The sequence below is a fragment of the Grampus griseus genome (genome assembly GCF_964374135.1).
Source record: "Grampus griseus genome assembly, chromosome: 1".
NCBI lineage: Eukaryota > Metazoa > Chordata > Mammalia > Artiodactyla > Delphinidae > Grampus > Grampus griseus.
In genome coordinates, this window is record NC_139017.1 from 154,712,795 (window position 1) to 154,729,293 (window position 16,499).

At 40.0% G+C, this 16,499-nt stretch overlaps 1 protein-coding gene across 1 annotated transcript in view; it reads right to left on the minus strand.

The window, feature by feature from the left end:
- Window positions 1-12,648, minus strand: part of LOC309825762 (protein argonaute-3) — a gene marked incomplete at its 3' end in the record, with an annotated part of 114,138 nt that extends 101,490 nt beyond the window's left edge. The window contains exon 1 of the mRNA XM_082659446.1: window positions 12,578-12,648. Within this exon, the coding sequence (XP_082515572.1) occupies window positions 12,578-12,596 (19 nt within the window). The 5' untranslated portion in view covers window positions 12,597-12,648. The remainder of the gene's footprint in view (window positions 1-12,577) is intronic.
- Window positions 12,649-16,499: the final 3,851 nt, after the last annotated feature.

The window sequence follows — 16,499 nt, forward strand, 5'->3', positions numbered from 1 at the left end:
TTAACTGAGTTGGTTTTTTTGCTACTGAGTTGTAAGAGTTTCTTGTATATTTTGGATACTAACCCTCTATCAGGTATGTGGTTTGCAAATATTTTCTCCCATTCTATAAGTTTCCTTTTAATTTTGTCAATGGTTTCCTTTGCTGAGCAGAAGCTTTTTAGTTTGATGGAGTCTCACCTCTTTATTTTTGCTTTTGTTGCCTTTGCTTTTGCTATTAAATTTTAAAAATCATTGCCAAGACCAATGTCAAGGAGCTCACGTGCTGTTTTCTTCTAGGAGTTTTATGGTTTCAGGTCTTCTGTTAAAGTCTTTGATCCATTTTAATTTCTATATATGGTATAAGTTGGGGTCTAGTTTCATTCTTTTGCATATGGCTATCCAGTTTACCCAACACCATTTATTAAAGAGACTATCCTTTCCCCATGTATAGCCTTTGCTCCTTTGTCAAAAACTAACTGACCATACATGCATGGGTTTATTTCTGGGCTCACATTGATCTATGTGCCTATTTTTATGCCAATACCACACTGTTTTGACATAACTTTATAATATAGTTTGAAATCAGGAAGTTTTCTTTGTTCATCCTTCTCAAGACTGCTTTAGCTATTGGGGGTCTTTTGTGGTTCCACATAAATTTTAGGATTGTTTTTTCTATTTCTGTAGAAAATGCCATTGCAATTTTTTTCTTTTTTTTTTTGCCATTGCAATTTTGATAGGGACTGCACTGAATCTGTAGATCACTTTGGGTAGTGTGGACATTTAAACAATATTAATTCTTCCAATCCATGAGCACAGGATATCTTTCCACATATTTGTGTCTTCTTTGATTGCTTTCATCAATGTCTTATAGTTTTCAATGTGTAGATCTTTGACTTTCTTTTTCTTTTTTTTTTTTTGGCCGTCTGCAGGCCTCTCACTGTTGTGGCCTCTCCCATTGTGGAGCACAGGCTCTGGACGCACGGGCTTATTGGCCATGGCTCATGGGCCCAGCCACTCCGCCGCATGTGGGATCTTCCCAGACCGGGGCACGAACCCGTGTCCCCTGCATTGGCAGGCGGACTCTCAACCACTGCGCCACCAGGGAAGCCCCTAGATCTTTGACTTTCTTGGTTAAATTTATTCATAAGCATTTTATTGTTTTTGATGCTACCATAAATGGGACTTTTAAAAAATTTATCTTTTTGATATTTAGTTGTTAGTGTATAGAAATGCAGTAGATTTTGGCTTTTTTGCTATAAATTTATTTATTTGGCTGCATCGGGTCTTAGTTGCGGCACGCAGGATCTTTGTTGAGGCATGTGGGATCTTTCATTGAGGCATGTGGGATCTTTCGTTGTGTTGCATGGGCTTCTCTAGTTGTGGCACACAGGCTCCAGAGCATATGGACTCAGTAGTTGCAGCACGTGGGCTCTCTAGTTGTGGCACGTGGGCTCTAGAGCACACGGACTCAGTAGTTGCGGCGCGCGGGCTCAGGTGCCCCACGGTATGTGGGATCTTAGTTCCCCGACCAGGGATCAAACCTGCGTCCTCTGCACTGGAAGGCGGATTCTTAACCACTGGACCACCAGGGAAGTCCAGAAATGCAATAGATTTTGTATATTGATTTTGTATCCCGCAACTCTACTAAATTCATTTATTACTTCTAATAGTTTTTCATGCAGTCTTTAGGGTTTTCTATATATAATAGCATGTCATCTGCAAATAGAGACAATTTTACTCCTTCCATTCCAATTCAGATGCCTTTTCTTTCTTTTTCCTGCCTAACTGTCTGGCTAGGACTTCCAGCACTATTTGAATAAAAGTGTTGAGAGGAGGCTTCTTGTCTTGCTCCTGATCTCAGAGGAAAAGCTTTCAGCTTTTCACCACTGAGTAGGATACTAGCCGTGGGCTTTGTCATATATGGCCTCTCTTATGTTGAGGTACATTCAGTTACCTTATTTTAAAAATTAGATAAAATGACCTATACATTCTAGATGTGCCTGGCACAGAAGCCATTAAAAAAAGTAGTAGCTCTTCAATAAATATTAATATAAATAAACAGCTACAACATTTCACACAACTATGCTAAGTGGATTTCTCTGCATCAAGCACCTACTGTTTTATTTGGGGGAGCTACAGAGGGAAAGTGGCATATAGAATTTTTTCCTTCAGATAAATTTCAGAAAGAGACCTACCAGGTCAAAGGATAGGAACAGAAACATGTTTCTGACTCTTGGTATTTACTACCAAACTGGCATATAAATGCATTACTATCACCAGATTTCTCTCCTATGCCCTCTCTAGCATTAGGCATTAAAATTTTAAAAAACCTTTTATGTGTTTAAAAAAATAACTTTCTGCTGTTTTATTTACATGTGATGACTATCAAGATTGGCTTAATAATGTTTTATTTTTCTATAACCCCCATTCTCTTCTGAAATTCACTGCCCCCATAGACAATTTTTTAAAAATCAAAAACATAAAAAGTAATTTATCTATTCTATTTATTGAACAATTATTATGTTCGAGGTTTTATATATACATGGATTAATTAATAAGTCAGTTACTTTGCTTAAGTAGTTCACAATATACTCGGGGATAACCCAAAATTACAACAACAGCTAACATGTATTGAGTATTATATATCTGATATACATTTGGTGATTTCTTACAACATAACTTTTGAGGCAGGTACTATACTATACTGAGGAAACTGAAGCACAAGGAGATTAAAAAACATGTTCACAGAAAGTGGCAAAGCTACGATTTGCAAACAGGCAGTCTGATTTCAGAGCCTGGGCTTTTAATCAGTACACTATACTACTACAAACTAACACGTGCTGAAAATCTATCATTCATTAAGTCATTCATTCATTGACTCGTAAATGTGTTCAAATATTTACTGTAGGGCTTCCCTGGTGCCGCAGTGGTTGAGAGTCCGCTTGCCGATGCAGGGGACGCGGGTTCGTGCCCCGGTCCGCGAAGATCCCACATGCCGCGAAGCGGCTGGGCCTGTGCGCCATGGCCGCTGAGCCTGCGCGTCCGGAGCCTGTGCTCCACAATGGGAGAGGCCACAACAGTGAGAGGCCCGCGTATCACAAAAAACAAACAAACAAGCAAACAAAAACCACAAATATTTACTGTATCCTAAGTGCGAAACATTGTTCAAGTGAATAATTTTAATAATAACAATAAAGACCTGGTCCTCATGAAGGTTTTATAGGGGTGTGGGACAGATTATATTGTATTTCTTTTTTGCCAATTAGGTAGTAATAACTGCTATAAAACAATAAGATAGGTTAGGGTTTCCCTGGTGGCGCAGTGGTTAAGAATCCACCTGCCAATGCAGGGGACACGGGTTCGAGCCCTGCTCTGGGAAGATCCACATGCCGCGGAGCAACTAAGCCTGTGCACCACAACTACTGAGCCTGCGCTCTAGAGCCCGCAAGCCACAACTACTGAAGCCCGTGCACCTAGAGCCCGTGCTCTTCAACAAGAGAAGCCACCCAATGAGAAGCACGGGCACCGTAATGAAGAGTAGCCCCCACTCGCCGCTTAGCCCACGCACAGCAACAAAGACCCAATGCAGCCAAAAATAAAAATAAATAAATAAATTTATTTTAAAAAAATAAGATAGGTTACGGGGATAGAAAATGTGTGTGGGGGGGGAGAGGTAGTTAGCCATATTAGATAGGTTTGTCAAAGAAGACCTCTTTGAAAAGGTGACAAGTAGGCATAAAACAGAAGTGAAAGAAAAAGTCATGTAGACAGCTGAAAGAGCATTCCAGGCAAGGAAAAATCAAGTATAAAGGAAAAAGCAGAAGTTTGCTTGGTGTTTGATGAACAGCAAGGAGACCACTGTGCCTGGAGCAGAGAGAACAGTAGGAGATGAGGTCAGAAAGATGCTGGGAGATCAGATCTTATAGGATTTGCAAGCCACGATGAGGTCTTTGGATTTTATTCTGAGACATGAGAAACCAACAAAGGGTTCTGAATCAAGAAGCATTATGATCTGACAAACTTTTTTTAAACAATCACTCTAGCTGCTGTATGAAAAATTATATGTAAAAGTACAAGCAGGGAGACCAGTTAGTAGGCTAGTCGACTTTCCACGCAAAAGATAATGTTGGCTAGGGCAGGGGTGGTAGCAGCTATGGGAATGAGGTCACTGTGGAAAATATTTAGATGGTAGACCCAACGGGAACTGCTAATGGATTAGGTGTGGGGTATGAGAGAAAAGAGCTCTCAAAGCTTTTTGGTCTAAGCAACTAAAAGAATTGGAAATGCACTTACTGAGACAGGAAAGACTCAGGAATAATAGAAAGCTTTGAGAAGAAATCAAGAGGATTTTTAGGACATGTTAACGTCAAGGTTTCTGTACAAGTAGGCATCTAGTAGGCAGTTAGATGGGTGTGGAGTTCAAGGGAGAGGTCCAGGCTGGAAATGTAGCTATGAGTGCCCTTGGCATATTAGTGATATTTGAAACCACTGGACCAGAGGAGATCACCCTGACTGTGGCAGGATACAGAAGAATACTAATAAGCTCTGGGAAACTCCCAATGTTTAGAGATTGGGGAGATGAAGATGAAACAGCAAGGAAGCATAAAAGTGATAGCCAATAAGGTTGGAGGAGGATCTGGAGAATGTGGTGGCCAGGAAGCCAAGTGGAAAAGGAATGTCCAGAAGGAAGCAAAGTAATCAAATGAAGTTGAAGAGACAAATAAAATTAAGATTTGGGAACTGACTACTGGGTTTAACAAATTCTTTGTTGACTTTGATAAAAGCAATTTCAGTGAAGTTCTAGGGACAAAAACCTGACTGCAGTAAGTTCAAAAAGAATACCCTGGGGTTCCCTGGTGGCGCAGTGGTTGAGAGTCCGCCTGCCGATGCCGGGAACACGGGTTCGTGCCCCTGTCCGGGAGGATCCCACATGCCGCGGAGCGGCTGGGCCCGTGAGCCATGGCCGCTGAGTCTGCGCGTCTGGAGCCTGTCCTCCACAATGGGAGAGGCCACAACAGTGAGAGGCCCGCATACGGGGGGGGGGGGGGGGGAGAATACCATGAGGGGACTTCCCTGGTGGTCCTGTGGTTAAGACTCCACACTTCCACTGCACGGGATGGGGGTTCGATCCCTGGTTGGATGGGGAACTAAGATCCCACATGCCTTGAATCTGATCAAGCTTTTTGGTCCTAGCAGTTTACAGTAAATTTAGAGAAACACGTTAAATTACACCATGAAGATGGAACCAGCAAAATCCAAACTGTGAGAAAGTCTAAAAGGACAAACACTCCATAAATAGTAGGGGGAAAGAGGATAGAAAACTTACAAATTAAGAGGCACTTAAAAGACATATCAATCATTCACAATGTGGGAAACTTATCTGGATCCTGACTCAAAAATGAAATAAATTTTAAAGAGGCAAATTGTTTAAAAAAAAAAAGAATAATATCTGAGACAAGCTGAAATTTGAATACTGACTGAATATTTGATATAAAGGGTTATACTATTATTTTATGCTGTGATAATGGTACTGTGGCTTATGTAAAGAGTCCATAACTTTTGTTTTTTTTTGGCTTCGCCTTGCAAGGTTCCCCAACCAGGGATTGAACCCGCTCCCCCTGCAGTGAAAGCATGGAGTCTTAACCACTGGACCACCAGGGAAGTCTCCCATATCTCTTATAGATGTACTTAGTAGATATTTATAAATAAAATATTATTATGTCTAGAATATGCTTCAAAAAATACAGGGGAGGGGAAAGTAGAACGGACATGACTGGACATGGGCGATGGGTACATGGGAGTTTATTATACAGTTCTGCATATACATCCTCAATTTTCTATAATAAAATGTCTTAAAAATTAGGAAGAGAGGAATGTCATTTCCTTTGCATACTGAATCTCTTTACTATACCATTATACAGATAAGGAAACTAAGATTAAGGAAGATTAAAAGCACTGCCCAAAGTCACAATTAATTTTTTTTAATAGACTTTATTTTTTAGAGCAGTTGTGGGTTCACAGCAAAACTGAGCAGAAGGTAGAGATTGCCCATATGCCTCCTGCCCCCACATATGCACAGCCTCCCCGAATATCAACATCCCCACACCAGAGTGGTACATTTGTTACAATCGATGAACCTACAACGACACATCGTTACCATGTTAATTTGAGAGCCAGGATTTGTTTCCAAAACCCATGCTTTCTACACTATATTACACTGACGATTTTTTTCTCCATTATTGTTATTTTCCCTCATGCTTTTTATACAAACTGGTAAAAACCAAAATTCTGTTTCATGAATAAGCAATGTAACAGAACTCTACTGTAACTGACCATAAAATCATCAAATTTAAGTATACAAAATATTTTAATGTAAATTACTGGAAGAAATAATTCTGTCAATACAACAAATTATACTTCCAGAGAGGCATATTTTAGTTATTTAACAAATACATATATTGCCCAATAGAGTTGAAAATGTAATTACACAGAAATAAAAAGCACTATCTGGCATTTCTACTTCAAACTTTTCTTTTAGTAGCTACAGCAAGTACTGGCTAATAACAACTAACCATGTTAAACTTCAAACAAAAAACCATACATTTTCAAAGCATATGTGCGTGTTGTTCACTGACCTAACAATCTAACATGTACTAGTGAGTCCAAAGCTAAATTACAGTCTATAGTAAATGTGATTGATGAAATAAGCAATGAATAAATAAGAATCAACTACAGCACTACTACAGCCTATTACCAAATTGTGGATTTTCACTGGGAACTTTTGCTTTGATATTCATGGGATACCTCGTTTCAACCATTCTACTTCTAGAAATTTATCCTAAAGCAATCACTGGATCACTATACAAAGATGTATATATTAGGATAATTACCAAAGTTTTAGTTATAATTTTATAAAAAACTGCAAAGAAATCTAATCCACCATCAATGACACTAATTAATAATATAAAATTAAATGCGGGAATTCCCTGGCAGTCCAGTGGTTAGAACTTTGTGCTTTCACTGCCAAGGGCCTGGGTTCAATCCCTGCTCTGAGAACTAAGATCCCACAAGCCATGCAGTGCAGCAAAAAAATAAATAAATAAAATAAAAAATTTAAATGCTATGTACTCAGTAAAAATTATTATGTTGCTATATTGCTACATAGATATAAGTAATGATAAAGAAAAATATCCATGATACAATATTGAGTAGAAAAAGCAGGTTAAAAACTATATGATGACAGATGGATGGACGTTTGAGAAGATATACAAGAAAAATTTGCAATGGTTTTATCTGGAGAATGGGATCATATTATTGTCATTTCTATTTTAGACTTTCCTATACTGTTTGCTTTTTTAAAAATAATAAACATGCATTTTTACAAGCAGGAAAAAATTTTTATTTTTGTTTTGAAAAAATAAATGTGTTGACCTCAAAATTTGACATAATTAAATGCCTCTGTTTACTAGTTAACTCCACAAGGCTAACTAGTAAACATCAGCATGAGATTTCAGTAACTTCTTATCTACTAAGTCTACGTATTCATTCAGTGAACCTGTACAAACACAATGCACTTATATCAGATTACATTTATTATATTCACTGTAGCTAAATAATCACTCTAGAACATTCAGACTGTTGGGGGCTAAATTTCTCAGATGCACTATGGGGAACCATTATTTCAAAGCCATTTTTCCCCCTGGAAAACAAGTAGCCCACGCACTATGGAAATGCCTTGAGATTTATTTTATAATTAAAGTTTGGGTAGCTTTTGAAAAACTTTGATCACCCAAGCAAAAATTCAGAAAAATTTTGAGTAATTTTAGAGAATGTCACTTTTATGTTAAATACCCAGAGAGCAAGTCCTAATTTAGAAGCTATAAGTTTCTTCAAACAAACAAAAAAAAGGACTTCACTGCTAAGATATAAGCCTATTTTGCAATCTATTCTTCAACCTTTTTTAAAATTCAGAGATATATTAATGAACTTCTGTTGTAAGATTTAGAAATCAGTTAAAATATCAAATATTGGTAATGACTCAAAAATTGTATTATGTAAGCCTACAACCGAGAACACTTTCTTGCAAAAATGAAGAATATAAAAATATCCCATGACTATATCCTACAGATATCTTCTGATTTCTCAAGAACCTGATAATTTAGAAACAACAGAGGAATAACTGGCTGATTTAAAACAAGAATTCTTACAGATTATTTCATTAAACTAACATTCCAGACTAATGTACATAATTTATTGCAACCAAACCACAGAGAGCCCACATTTAAGATATAAGAGAAAGCATCAGTTGTGTAACAAGATTTTGCTAAATCTCAGTAGTCTTTTTTTTTTTTTTAAAGCAATGGGTAGCCAAAGAAAATCATTAATATTAAAAACACAGATAATGGCAGAAAACTATAGAAACTCCAAATACAGAAAGGCTGTTCATGTATCCTAACAGCATAACCACTATGGTTGAAAAACCACACAATATTCTTTCTCACATCTGTTTTGTTAATGAGCCAAGAATGAGGGTCTATTGAGTATCCTAGACAACTGAATTAGAAGCAGGAATGTCTGGTGAATGCTGTTCATCACAACAAACCGAGACTAAACAGGTTTGGAAAGAATACTATTCTTAAATAAATTATCTTTTTAGCTTTACCTTCCTGAAAACAGATCACTTGCCTTTTCCTCCCATCCATTAAAACAAAAGAAAACCAAACCACACATAAATTACTTAAGATCCTAGTTTTAAGTATTGTAAGAGGAAAAAAATTTTTTAGATTAACGAAATATAATATTTAATTCATCTTTCAGGTAGACCCTCAATTATTTTAAGACTATGGAAACCAGTGTGAAAAAAGATGGTTGTGATATAAAGCAATGTAGTATTCAATTAGAATCTAACAGTTTATGACAATTTGGCAAGAATTCTATCTCGAGCCAGGGTTTTTCCATATACAACATAGAACTTTTCCTGGAAATGTCCCCTTTACAGGGCCTCTGGCCTCTTTGCATACTTTCAGACCAGGCCTACAGAACCAAACAAATGCAATGTTCCCACTGGAGAATATAAATTAATTCTAAATTATCAACCTATTACATAAAATTCTCTGAAAGAGCAAACGTAGCACTTAGAAACTGTTTCATTCATTTTAACCACTTTCCTAAATAACTTCATTAAAAAAATTTTTTTTAATTAATACATTTATTAGCTTGGAAATTGGTTTAAAACTTTAAAGAGTGGTTATATCAGGGTGATGAAATCAAGGATAAGTTTTTAAAGTCTTCATCATGTTAATCGAATTATGTTTAAGGGTTTCATAGATGTTCTTTTTCCCGCTTTACTTTCAAGTCTTTGTTTAGAAGAAAAACGTTGTTTCTTGCCTCCTTTACAGTTTTCCCTCAGGGCTTTCCATCACTGTCAGAGAAATTAAATTCTAAAACAAAAATCAAAATAATCTTGCACATTTTTATAAGTCCCAATGCCAGTCAACAGCAATAAATACTAGGAAAAAAGTTATAATGGCCACTCCAGAGCAGCACTAGCTAAAAGTTAAGCGACAATAAAGTAGAAAAACCTTTTCCATGTTTATAATTCATGCCCTCTAGACAGAACAGCATTTTATCTTCTTCAAGACAAAAATCTACAAGTGAGAAAATCTATATAACAATAAAAACATTTCCCAAGGGATTAAAGAAATACTAAACTGAAAACCTAATGGCATTACATATTTTAGTACTTTGAATCCACAACTTTTATCCACCTCATTCAAATTGAGCTTCCACACATCCTTTGGAACTTGTTCTCAAATAACTTTTCTTGATTTTTATTATTAAAGAAACACAGAGTCCTAAAACAACTACATTCAAACAGGAATTCAAGAATATAACTAAGAAACATAGTCTATTCACTTTTGCAAGACTGTGTAAAACATCTACCAAACATGTCAAATCACTTTGCATTATTATTAATTTAAGGTAATAGAAAATGTTTTTCTTCCATTGGTAGGTAAGTACAATTCCTTCTGCCCTTAACAGTAGTCTGACTTTACCTAAAAATACAGACTAGAATAGTACAGTCCTAAAAAATAGCTACTCAGGAGAACTGATATCTTAATGAACGTTTCTGCTTCTTTTATTCCCACTTTATTTGGAATGAAAATATATATACTCTTAGTCCAGCTGTAATTAAAGCATAAAAAAATAAGGTTTCATCAGAAGTTCCTCTAACTAAGGAGTCACAGGCACAGATGCTAAACTATTGATTATTATTATTTAAAAACCAATTGTGCCTGCCAGCTTTTTGGTTAAATCAGAGTTAACACAGTACTAAATCACTACATTGTACAGGACATCCTTAAAAGATCACTTAAAATATTACATGCAAAAGGGAAGAATAGACAAATATTAACTTTTAGTGAAGAACGATTTGCCAAGAAACAATTATATAGAATTTGTATCTCTAGTCCTCTAATGTAAATAAATTTAAGTTTTCTATGTATCCACCTAACAATTAGAATTTAAAATATTTTGCCATAAGATGATTCCTGAGAATCTCCACACAAAAGAAAAACTTAGAACAAAATTGGAGAGCCAAGATCCAACACTGACTCAATAGACTATCAGAGAAAATATGCATCTAAAATTTTTTAAACCAAAATATGTATCTGTCAAGTTCTTGATTTTAGACGTAGTTGCACATTTTTCCCAATTATGCTTTCGATTTCACTTGCAGCATAACAATTACACGTCTCAGGAAGAATGAAAATTTTGGTTTTGATGACAATCTTAAGCCAAATTATACTTTATCTTCATCATTAAATTACAATCATGTATAAACTGCACTGAAGAATAAACTTTGTGTTTCACGATGTCCAAGCATATGGCTGACAAATCTAACTATACCTCCTCAGATGGGAGGACAGTTAAATAGGTATATATTTCAGCAACGGCCCATGCAAAAAGAAGTAAAACTTATCTATAGCTCAAGAATTCTTAGGAGCGTTTACTGAATCGTACTTGGTGAGTTGGACCCCTTGGCTAGGCAGTTTGACTTCAGAAGTATTTTCTAAGATGTTGCCCATATATTTGGGAATAATTTCACATGAAAAACCCAAAAAAGAAAAGAACCTTAAAAATTTTTGGAAATATCTTTAAAATTTTAGGATAAGTAGTAAAGTGTTTAACTTTCATGTTTGTTTTCCAGGCTCAACAACAGAACAGTTATGTAAAAATCACGTATAGCTCCCAAATCATCACATTCCCTAAACAGTGTATTAGAAAACTGGAAAACAAAAGCAAGACAGTTTCGGAAACCTACAAATCAATGATAAACAAACGAGAGTCTAAAGCTCTTCACAATCTAGACAAACCTTTCCCTTTTAAAGGAGACATGAAAAAAAAAAGAGCATGCAAAAGAGACACGGTAAAAATTGATTAGAGAAAATTCCATATAATAAAACTTGTAATAAACCCTTCTCCCCAGCCCACCTCTACAATTCCTAAGGGCTTTTTGCATCTATTTGACAATTATACTCCTTAACGTAGTCAACAAAATCTTTAGTATCATTATGTCACTGGTTTCTTTCATATAAGTTTTTCTTATCTCATATTCAGGTGCCTCTCAAATTGGCAAAATGAGATGTGAATTTCAGGGACTTGTGGTACTATTAGTAAGAAGACACCCGCCGCTTAATATTTTCATAATTAAGTTATAAAACTGTGACTGGCTGGATGAAGCATACTTCCAAATTTAACATACCAAATATGATCATTTGGAAAGCAAATCGTTATGTAACACCTACTTTATGTCCTTCAATTAATTACAGACCGTAAAAAGTGCTTTTTCTTTTTTTAAGATAAGTACTGCCCATGATGCAATTTTTTCTCAAGACTGTCATTTTTTCCCAAGGAAAGAAGCAGTTTTCTTAAATTCCAAATTTCCAAGAATATGACAGCCGATTCTCTAGGGAATATAGAATGAAAACATATATATATAGTCAGCAATTTTAAGATCTACCTCCTCACATCAGCAGTGATCCAGGCTGATACGACATTTCCAAGATCCTCAGGAACTATTATATGTACCATGCTGCCACAAACATAGATGAGAACTCGGGGATGGAAGAAATTCCATCTTGCATTTGACGTTGCACTAATACCTGTTTCAAACTTAATTCTCATCTGTTATCTTAATGCATCTTCACAACTACAGAAGGGAGATACATAAGGGAGAAGGCTGGCCACCCAGTGCCTCTACGGGACACACTACCCGATTAAAGAATACACACCCCGTTGTATCTTCAACTGGAGTAACAAAAAAGATGGCAAACCCTTCTAGACTCCGGGGAAAAAAGAGTAATATGGCCTAGGGAACCCCAAACTTCAACCCTTTGAGCAGTCTCTTCCCCGCAGTGTCATCGCCTACTCCGTGGCTCCAGGGAACTGCGGCGGGGCTGCGGGGAGGCGGAGGAAGGGCCGGGCGGGGGACCGAAGGGGGACGGCGCTCACCTCGCGCACCTGGGCCGGGGCGCAGGGAGCGACGATGCTCTGCGGTTACCCCCAACGGACGGACCAGCAGCCCTGACTCACTCACCTGCGGAGCCGATTTCCATTCATGGAGCTGGGGAGAATGCTTCCAGCGAGAAGGGCGCCCGCCACTGAGGGCAAGGAGGCGGCGCAGGGGGCGACGCGGCGCGACAGGAACCCTCACTCGGCCCCGAGGCGGGGTGGTGACGGCTTCTCCTCAGCAACCGCACTCCGAAAGCTCTCGTCAGGAAGAGCGGCCGTCGGGAGGCAGCGCGCAACTAGGAGAGAGGAAGAAGCGTGAGGCGAGAAGAGACGGGCTCCGTGCGGAACTTGCGTCGCCCGCGGCCGCCTACGATCCCAGTGCCCCTCCACGACTGCGGCGCCGCCGCCGACCTCCCCGGGGGCCGCCCCCGGAAGCCTGATGGCGTCAGTTCCGCTGCCCGGGCTCTCGCCCGACATCCAAGCCTCGCCTCTCCGCCCTAACCGTGCGGACGCGACGTCTGTGCGGGCGCGGCCGGCGCGGAGGACGCAGGGGAGGTGTCGCGGAGCGGGCGCCGAGCCTGGGCGGGGCCTGGGGCGAGCGCGATGGGGTGCGGCCAACGGCCGCGAGCTGGGCGGGGCCTGCCCTCCCGCGGCCCTCCGCCCGGCCCTCCGCCCGGCCGTGCCTGCTGGAGACAACCCCGAGGGGCTGGACTCCTCCCGCCACCTTGGTGCGGGACAGTGCCTGCCCGAGGCGAGGTCGCGGAGGGCGGCAAAGCTAACCTGGACAGGAGCCTTCGTGAAGCGTGGCTGGTCTGAGGTGCAGGACCAAGACCTGCAGCTGTGAAGGCCCTGGGCCAATCTTGTCCTGGGGAGAGGCCCCCTTCTTCTCGAGGCCCTCCCGCCACGCCCAGTTGGGACCGACCCACGCACCTCCTCCTCTGCAGGCGGTCAAGTGACCACCAGCAGTTAGTTGATCAAGCCTGTAGAGTTGCTTTGAGGACCATGTTTTTTTTGGGGGGGGGGGATGTACAATATAACTTGGGGAAAGATTATGAAACAGGACTTGACACAAACATCAGTTCTTATAATTTCCATGTTAAAAACTCTTTAATAACGCCTGGTCACACCAGGACCCAAACTCCATCGCGGGGCCAGCTGTAGGCATAACGGGGCCCCTGCCTTTCCCCTCAAGCGAGACTCTTCCTCATCATGCGACAGCTATACTGGTCGGCCTCCCCTAACGGGGAAAGCGCTTTTCTATTAGACCTGGAGCCTCTCTGCTTCTGGTTCCCTTGGCCAGGAGCCCTCTCCTTCCTCTTCACACTCACCCCTTCCCCTCCGCCCCCCAACCGCTCTTCACACCTCAACTTAAGACATTTCAGATGCCTTTCCCGGACCTCCGATCTATAGTGAGGTACTCCTGTATACTATTACAGTATCTCCTTAAGAACCCCTCTCCCAATCTGCAATTTTTTTTTTTTCCAATCTGCAATTTTTGTTCACTAGTTTATTGGGTGCCCCCTCCTCCACTAGAATGTAAGCTTTATAAGGTTATTAAGACCAGCACATTAGTATTTGTTGCCTGAAAGAAATGTGATACTATTTTATTCAGGTTGAGGAATGATTCATGATTTTTCCCTGTCTCTAAGTATCAGTAATGTTTAGACTTTTAACAATCAAAATACATTATTTTTTTAAAGCTTGGCACAAAGAGGAAAGGGGGGGAAAAATCCTATCTTTAGTTCCCCCCCTGTCACTGTGGGACTTGGATCAGTCACTTGAACCTCTGGGCTTCAGTTTCCTCACAGTGGTTGTGAAGTTAGGGAATGTACATAAAGCACCGAGAAAATCCTCCCTAAATGTTAGTGAGGGCATTTACTATTGTTATCATCTTAAAGCACTTATTAGATGCACCTACAGTAAACACTTAATGGATGGGATTCAAACCCATATCTGACTCCAATTCTGCCTCACTTCTTCCTTCCCATCCTTACCCCTTATACTGAAAATGCCCTCCCCAATTTCAAACTATCAAATGTCACTAGATGAAACACTGTATCTTAAAAGTTATTTTCAATCTTTGACTCTACACAATCCAAGTCCTTAGCAGCATTCAACAGGGGTAAATAGAGTCTTTCACCCCTCAACCCCCTCAACTGGTTCCCTAAATGACTGCAAGCTTCTTGGCTTTGTTGACATGGATTTAACAGGATTGGGACCTTCTAATTCAGCCCAATTTAATAAATGTCAATGATCCCTTCCCATCTACCTCTGCTATCCATGGACCCCACCTGTGAGCCCATTATGAAAGGCTCACGAATTGTAATATCACGAAGTAGGAAGGCAAAAAAGTTTGAATGATTCTGCCCAAAGCCAAGCTGTATGAGGCTCTCCCCTGACAACATGCACATCCTAGTTTTGGATAACCTCATTCCCAAATGAGTCTGCTCTTAAGGGTATGGTGCAGGGTCTTTGTGTATCTTAACTGTCATAGCCCCAGTGCCTAGAACAGTGCCTGTGCCTCGTACATAGCAGCATCCCATAAATATCTGTGGGGCAGGTGGATGGACCAATAAATAAGTGGGCTTCAAGAATGGCAACTCTGCCTTCATCCCTTGTGGTACTGGTTGCTCTCAGAAGGGAGAACTGTAAAATAGTACAGAAATCTTGGGGGCAAAGAAATCAGTGCCCTCTGAAAGTTGCATTCCAAGCTTCCTGTGCTAGAAAAACATCACTGGATGAGGAAAGCAACTGGATAGAACCCTTTCCTCTTGCATGGGCTGAAGTTAGCCGACTTGACACTTTGAAATCTCTTCTCCGAGACAAGCAATTTTTACACGGCAGAAAGGAAGCTACTTTGTACTGCAGCAGAACACCATATAAAACATACTGGCTTTAGGGACAGTCAGAGCTGACACTGAAGGCCCTCTGCTACTATCTGTGATTCTAGGAAAGACACTCTCTCTGAACATCACATTCCTCATCTGTAAAAACCAGAGTAGCTAGGTAGAGCAGACACTGCTTGATGCCTACCCAAGAGCCTTTTATCCCTTCTTGCCTAGCAAACATGATTTGTCTTTCTAATCCACATGACTCATAGGATAACTTGTAATTAATCTAAGCCACTCATGATGGATGATCTCATTTGCTTTGCCAATGACAGAATAGTGGGAAGATGACCCATTTCTAGCAAATGAGACGTTAGGCCAGATCTGCTGGGGCTTCCAGGGATTCCCTTTCTTTAAAATGAAACATTGGGAAAAATTAGTCCCTCTTCTGCTAGACTTTGTTCTGTCAGCATTTCCTTCCTGGAATTATAGCAGCCATCTTGGGATCCTGAGGTGAACTAGCATGAGGATAAAACAACACAAAGGATAGCAGAGCAAAAAGATTGCAAGAATCTGTTATGTTGATATTATCATTGAGCCAGTGAATTATCCAACCTTGGAGCCATATGAAATCAGGACTTCTTGTCATGTGATAGTTTCCTTATTTAAGCCAATTTACTTGGGTTTTGCTATTGCAATTGAAGGTAACTGATAAACTACTTCACACGAATGCTATGAAGATACAACCAAATTATAATGGATACTGTACAGAACACCTAGCCAAGTACTTCAAAGTACCCAAAGTCCCTATTCCTTTTCCAGTTCACTTCCATTAACAACCCAAAAACCTGGCTAGGAGCTCCCACTGCCTCTTTTACAAGGCAAGTTCCTTGCCTTCAGAAGGTGGGGAAGGTCCCCAGAAAAGTTCCTCAAAATTTCTCTGTCCCAAAAAGACACTGCCAAGAGGACAGTGGTGAAGCTGCTGCAGTCTAGAATAAGAGGACAGTGTGTTCCTGCAGGGTAAGCCACAGTGGCCTAAAAAATTCTTGATACGGTATCCTGGGAAGGTAGTTGTGGTACTTAAATGGAGAGCTTCTAAATGCACCTCACCTCCAGCAAGTCCACTTTTCCAGCTCCTCAACACTGCTGCTTGAAAAGAGTGCTTCTGTCATGCTCTGT